Source organism: Procambarus clarkii, chromosome 21, assembly GCF_040958095.1.
Source record: "Procambarus clarkii isolate CNS0578487 chromosome 21, FALCON_Pclarkii_2.0, whole genome shotgun sequence".
Taxonomy (NCBI): domain Eukaryota; kingdom Metazoa; phylum Arthropoda; class Malacostraca; order Decapoda; family Cambaridae; genus Procambarus; species Procambarus clarkii.
The window spans coordinates 16,743,527-16,750,492 of record NC_091170.1 but is presented as its reverse complement, the minus strand read 5'-3'; the positions used below and the strand labels follow the sequence as shown (position 1 = coordinate 16,750,492).

The following is a 6,966-nucleotide window of genomic DNA, read 5'->3' as shown; positions in this document are numbered from 1 at the left end:
CTGTAGTTGTCTGGTGCACTCTATAAATGTCTGGTGCTCTCTGTAGTGATCTGGTGCACTCTGTATTGGCGTGGTACACTCTGTAGTAGTCTGGTACACTCTGTAGATGTCTGGTGCTTTCTGTAGTGGTCTGGTGCACTCTGTAGTGGTCTTGTGCACTCTGCAGTTGTCTGGTGCACTCTGTAGTGGTCTGGTGCTCTCTGTAGTGGTCTGGTGCACTCTGTAGTGGACCGGTCCAGTCTGTAGTGGTCTGGTGCAGGTCGCAGTGGTCTGGTGCACTCTGGAGTGGTCTGGTGCTCTCTGTAGTGGTCTGGTGCACTCTATAGGGGACTGGTGCACTCTGTAGTCGTCTGGTGCACTCTGTAGTTGTCTGGTGCACTCAGAAGTGGTCTGGTGCCCTCTGTAGTGGTCTGGTGCTCTCTGTAGTGGTCTGGTACACTCTGCAGTGGTCTAGTGCACTCTGTAGTGGTCTTGTGCACTTTGTAGTGGTCTGCTGCACTCTGTAGTGGTCTGGTGCTCTCTGTAGGGGTCTGGCACACTGTGTAGTTGTCTGGTGAACTCTGCAGTGGTCTGGTGCGGTCTGTAGTGGTTGGGTGGTGCACTCTGCAATGGTCAGGTGCTCTCTGTAGTGGTCTCGTGCACTCTGTATTGGTCTGGTGCACACTGCAGATGTCTGGTGCACTCTGTATTGGGCTGGTGCACTCTGTAGTGGACTGGTGCACTCTGTTTTGGTTTGGTGCAGTCCGTAGTCGTCTCGTGCACTCTGTAGTGGTCTCGTGAACACTGTTTTGGTTTAGTGCAGGCCATAGTCGTCTGGTGCACTCTGTAGTGGTCTCGTGAACTCTGTCGTGGTCTGGTGCACTCTGTAGTAGCCTGATAAACTCTGTTGTGATCGGGGTACACTCTATAGATGTTTGGAGCTTTCTGTAGAGGTCTGGTGCTCTCTGCAGTGGTCTGGGTGCACTCTGTATTGGTCTGGAGTTCTCTGTAGTGGTCTGGTGCACTCTGTAGTGGTCTGGTGCAGTCTGCAGTGGTCTGGTGCTGTCTGTTGTGGTCCGCTGCACTCTGCAGTGGTCTTGTGGTGTCTGTAGTTGTCTGGTGGTGAACTCTGCAGTGGTCTGGTGCTCTCTGTTGTTGTCTGGTGCACTCAGAAGTGGTCTTGTGCCCTTTGTAGTGGTCTGGTGCTCTCTGTAGTGGTCTGGTACACTCTGCACTGGTCTGGTGTAGTCTGTAGGTATCTGGTGCATTCTGCAGTGGTCTGGTGCTCTCTGTAGTGGACTGGTGCACTCTGTAGTGGTCTGGTGCACTCTGTAGTGGTCTGGTGAACTCAGAAGTGGTCTGTTGCCCTCCGTAGTGGTCTTGTGCTCTCTGTAGTGGTCTGGTACACTCTGTTGTGTTGTAGTGCAGTCTGTAGAGTCTGGTGCACTCTGCAGTGGTCTGGTGCACTCTGTAGTGGTCTTGTGCACTCAGTAATGGGCAGGTGCACTCTGTAGTGGACTGGTGCACCCTGTTGTGGTTTTGTGCATTCCGTAGTGATCTGGTGCACTCTGTAGTAGTCTGGTGAACTCTGTAGTGCCTGGTAAACTCTATAGTTGTCTGGTACATTCTGTAGATGTTTGGTGCTTTGTGCAGTGGTCTGATGCACTTTGTAGTGGTCTGGTGCACTCCGTAGTGGTCTGGTGCACTCTGTAGTGGTCTGGTGCACTCTGCAGTGGTCTGGTGCACTCTGTAGTGGTCTGGTGCAGTCTGTAGTGGTCTGGTGCACTTTGTAGATATCTGGTGCTCTCTGTAGAGGTCTGGTGCACTCTGTAGTGGCCTTGTACACACTGTAGTGATCTGGTATACTCTGTTGATGTCTGGTGCTTTCTGTAGAGGTCTGGAGCACTCAGTAATGGTCTGGTGCACTCTGAAGAGGTCTGGTGCACTCTATAGTGGTCTGGTGCAGTCTATAGTTGTCTGGTGCTGTCAGTAGTTGTCTTTTGCACTCTGTAGTTGTCTTGTGGTGCCTGTAGTTGTCTTGTGTTGAACTCTGCGGTCTAGTGCACTCTGGTGTGGTCTGGTGCACTCTGTATTGGTCTGGTGCACTCTGCAGTGGTCTGGTGCAATCTGTAGTGGTCTGGTGCCCTCTGTAGTGGGCTGGTGCACTCTGTAGTGGTCTGGTGCAGTCCGTAGTGGTCTGGTGCACTCTGTAGTTGTCTGGTGCTCTCTGTAGTGGTCTGGTGCACTGTGTTGTGGTCTGGTGCACTCTGTAGTGGTCTGGTACACTCTGTAGATGTCTGGTGCTTTCTGTAGTGGTCTGTTGCACTCTGTAATGGTCTGGTACACTGTGTAGTGGTCTGGTGCACTCTGTAGTAGTCTGATGCTCTTTGTAGGGGTCTGGAGCTCTCTGTAAGTGTCTGTTGCACTCTGTAGTGGTCTGGTGCTCTCTGTTGTGACCCTGGTGCTCTTTGTAGTGATCTGGTGCACTCTGTAGTGGTCAGGTGCACTCTTTAATGGTCTGGTGCTATCTGTACTGGTCTGGAACTCTTTATAGTGGTCTGGTGCAGTCTGTAGTGGTCTGGCGCACTCTGTAGTGGTCTGGTGCACTCTGTAGTTTTCCGGTGCTCTCTGTAGTGGTCTGGTGCATTCGGTAGTGGCCTGGTGTGCTCTTTAGTGGTCTGCTGCACTCTGCAGTCGTCTCGTGCTGTCTGTAGTGGTCTGGTGCTCTCTGTAGTGGTCTGGTGCTGTCTGTAGTGGTCTGGTGCAGTCTGTAGTGGTCTGTTGCACTCTGCAGTCGACTGGTGCTGTCTGTAGAGGAGCTGGTGGTGCACTCTGCAGTGGTCTGGTTCTCTCTGTAGTGGTCTCGTGCACTCCGAATTGGTCTGGTGCACTCTGTAGTGGTCTGGTGCACTCTTTAATGGTCTGGTGCACTCTGTAGTGAAATGGTGCACTCTGTAGTGGTCTGGTGCAGTCTGTAGTGGTCTGGTGCACTCTGTAGTTGTCTGGTGCTCTCTGTAGTGGTCTGGTGCACTCTAGTGGGGTCTGGTACACTCTGTAGTGGTCTGGTGCACTCTGTAGTCGTCTGGTACAATCTGTAGTGGTCTGGTGCACTCTATAGTGGTCTGGTGCAATCTGTAGTTGTCTGGTGCACTCTGTAATGGTCTGATACACTCTGTACTGGTCTGGTGCTTTCTGTAATCGTTTGGTACAATCTGTAGTGGTCTGGTGCACTATGTAGTGGTCTGGTGCACTCCGAAGTTGTCTGGTACACTCAGAAGTGGTCTGGTGCACTATGTAATGGTCTGGTGCACTCTGAAGTGGTCTGGTACACTCAGAAGTGGTCTGGTGCCCTCTGTAGTGCTCTGGTGCTCTCTTTAGTGGTCTGGTACACTCTGCAGTGGTATAGTGCAGCCTGTAGTTGTCTGATGCACTCTGCATTGGTCTGGTGCTCTCTACAGTGGACTGATGCACTCTGCAGTAGTCTAGTGCACTCTGTAGTAGTCTTTTGCTCTCTGTAGTGGTCTGGTGCACTCTATAGACGTCTGAGGCACTCTGTAGTTGTCTGGTACACTCTGTAGTGGTCTGGTGCACTCTGTAGTGATCTGGTGCACTCTGTAGTGGTCTGGTGCTCTCTGTAGTGGTCTGGCGCACGCTGTAGTGGTCTGATGCACAATGCAGTGGTCTGGTGACTTCTGTATTGGTCTGCTGCTGTCAGTAGTGGTCTGGTGAACTCTGCAGTGGTCTGGTGCTGTCTGTAGTGGTCTAGTGCTCTCTGTAGTGGTCTGGTGAACTCTGTACTGGTCTTTTGCACTCTGCAGTTGTCTGGTGCACTCTATAGTGGTCTGGTGCTCTCTGTTGTGACCCTGGTGCTCTTTGTAGTGGTCTGGTGCACTCTGTAGTGGTCAGGTGCTCTCTGTAGCTGTCTGATGCTCTCTGTAGTGGTCTGGTGCACTCTGTAATGGGCTGGTGTTATCTGTACTGGTCTGGAACTCTTTATAGTGGTCTGGGGCACTCTGTAGTCGTCTGGCGCACTCTGTATTGGTCTGGTGCACTCTGTAGTGGTCTGCTGCACTCTGCAGTGGTCTGGTGTGCTCTTTAGTAGTCTGATGCAGTCTGCAGTGGTCTGGTGCTCTCTGTAGTGGTCTGGTGCTGTCTGTAGTGGTCTGGTGCAGTCTGTAGTGGTCTGGTGCACTCTGCAGTCGTCTGGTGCTGTCTGTAGAGGAGCTGTTGGTGCACTCTGCAGTGGTCTCATTCTCTCTGTAGTGGTCTCGTGCACTCCGAATTGGTCTGGTGCACTCTGTAGTGGTCTGGTGCACTCTTTAATGGTCCGGGGCACTCTGTAGTGAAATGGTGCACTCTGTAGTGGTCTGGTGCAGTCTGTAGTGGTCTGGTGCACTCTGTAGTTGTCTGGTGCTCTCTGTAGTGGTCTGGTGCACTCTATAGGGGTCTTGTGCACTCTGTAGTGGTCTGGTGCACTCTGTAGTCGTCTGGTACACTCTGTAGTGGTCTGGTGCACTCTATAGTGGTCTGGTGCAATCTGTAGTTGTCTGGTGCACTCTGTACTGGTCTGGTGCTTTCTGTAATCGTCTGGTACAATCTGTAGTGGTCTGGTGCACTATGTAGTGGTCTGGTGCACTCTGAAGTTGTCTGGTACACTCAGAAGTGGTCTGGTGCACTATGTAATTGTCTGGTGCACTCTGAAGTGGTCTGGTACACTCAGACGTGGTCTGGTGCCCTCTGTAGTGGTCTGGTGCTCTCTTTAGTGGTCTGGTACACTCTGCAGTGGTATAGTGCAGTCTGTAGTTGTCTGGTGCACTTTGCATTGGTCTGGTGCTCTCTGTAGTGGTCTGATGCACTCTGCAGTAGTCTAGTGCACTATGTAGTGGTCTTGTGCACTCTGTAGTTGGCTGGTGCACTCTATAGACGTCTGAGGCACTCTGTAGTTGTCTGCTACACTCTGTAGTGGTCTGGTGCACTCTGTAGTGATCTGGTGCACTCTGTAGTGGTCTGGTGCTCTCTGTAGTTGGCTGGTGCACTCTGTAGTGGACTGGTGCACTCTGTAGTGGACTGGTGCACTCTGTTGTGGTTTGGTGCAGTCCGTAGTGGTCTGGTGCACTCTGTGGTGGTCAGATGCAATCGCCTTAGTGGTCTGGAGCACTATATAGGGGTCCGGTGCACTCTGTAGTGGTCTGGTACACTCTGTAGATGTCTGGTGCACTCTGTAGTCTTCTGGTTTACTCTGAAGTGGTCTGGTGCACTCAGTAGTGGTCTGGTGCCCTCTGTAGTGGTCTGGTGCTCTCTGTATGGTCTGGTGCACTCTGTAGTGATCTTGTGCACTCTGTAGTGGTCTGGTGCCCTCTGTAGTGATCTTGTGCACTCTGTAGTGGTCTGGTGCACTTTGTAGTGGTCTGGTGCACTTTGTAGATGTCTGGTGCTCTCAGTAGTGGTCTGGTGCACTCTGTAGTTGTCTGGTGCACTCTGCAGGGGTCTGGTACACTCTGTAGATGTCTGGTGCTTTCTGTAGTGATCTGGTGCACTCTGTAGTGGTTTTGTGCATTCTGTAGTGGACTGGTGCAATCTGTAGTGGTCTGGTGCAGTCTGTAGTGGTCTGGTGCACTCTGTAGTGGTCTGGTGCACTCTGCAGTTGTCTGGTTCACTCTGAAGTGGTCTGGTGCTCTCTGCAGTTATCTGGTGCACTCTGCAGTGGACTGGTCCAGTCTGTATTGGTCTGGTGCAGTCCGTAGTGGTCTGGTGCACTCTGGAGTGGTCTGGTGCTCTCTGTAGTGGTCTGGTGCACTCTATAGGGGTCTGGTGCACTCTGTAGTGGTGTCATGCACTCTGTAGTTGTCTGGTGCACTCAGAAGTGGTCTGGTGCCATCTGTAGAGGTCTGGTGCTCTCTGTAGTGGTCTGGTACACTCTGCAGTGGTCTAGTGCAGTCTGTAGTTGTCTGGTGCACTCTGCAGTGGTCTGGTGCTCTCTGTAGTGGTCTGATACACTCTGCTGTGGTTTCGTAAAGTCTGTAGTTGTCTGGTGCATTCTGCAGTGGTCTGGTGCTCTCTGTAGTGGTCTGGTGCACTCTGTATTGGTCTGGTGCACACTGCAGTTGTCTGGTGCACTCTGTATTGGGCTGGTGCACTCTGTAGTGGACTGGTGCTCTCTGTTTTGGTTTGGTGCAGTCCGTAGTTGTCTGGTGCACTCTGTAGTGGTCTCATGAACTCTTGGTTTGGTGCAGTCCGTAGTCGTCTGGTGCACTCTGTAGTGGTCTCGTGAAATCTGTAGTGGTCTGCTGCCCTCTGTAGTAGCCTGATAAACTCTGTAGTGATCTGGTACACTCTATAGATGTTTGGAGCTTTCTGTAGAGGTCTGGTGCTTTCTGCAGTGGTCTGGGTGCACTCTGTATTGGTCTGGTGCAGTCTGCAGTGGTCTGGTGCTGTCTGTAGTGGTCTGGTGCTGTCTATAGTAGTCCGCTGCACTCTGCAGTGGTCTTGTGGTGTCTGTAGTTGTCTGGTGGTGAGCTCTGCAGTGGTCTGGTGCTCTCTGTAGTGGTCTGGTGCACTCAGAAGTGGTCTGGTGCCCTTTGTAGTGGTCTGGTGCTCTCTGTAGTGGTCTGGAACACTCTGCACTGGTCTAGTGCAGCCTGTAGTTGTCTGGTGCACTCTGCAGTGGTCTGGTGGTCTCTGTAGTGGTCTGGTGCCCTCCGTAGTGGTCTGGTGCTCTGTCTAGTGGTCTGGTACACTCTGCTGTGGTCAAGTGCAGTCTGTAGTTGTCTGGTGCACTCTGCAGTGGTCTGGTGCTCTCTGTAGTGATCTAGTGCACTCTGTAGAGTTGTAGTGCAGTCTGTAGAGTCTGGTGCACTCTACAGTGGTCTGATGCTCTCTGTAGTGGTCTGGTGCACTCTGCAGTTGTCTAGTGCACTCTGTAGTGGTCTTGTGCACTTTGTTGTGGTCTGGTGCACTCTGTAGTGGTTTGGTGAACTCTGCAGTGGT

General features: G+C 52.1%; 1 protein-coding gene across 1 annotated transcript; it reads right to left on the bottom strand.

The window, feature by feature from the left end:
• Positions 1-320: 320 nt before the first annotated feature.
• LOC138367116 (uncharacterized) lies at positions 321-1,247 on the bottom strand. Its single transcript, XM_069328520.1, has one exon. It carries the CDS (start codon positions 1,245-1,247, stop codon positions 321-323), a length of 927 nt encoding a protein of 308 aa, XP_069184621.1.
• Between the last annotated feature and the right edge of the window lie 5,719 nt (positions 1,248-6,966).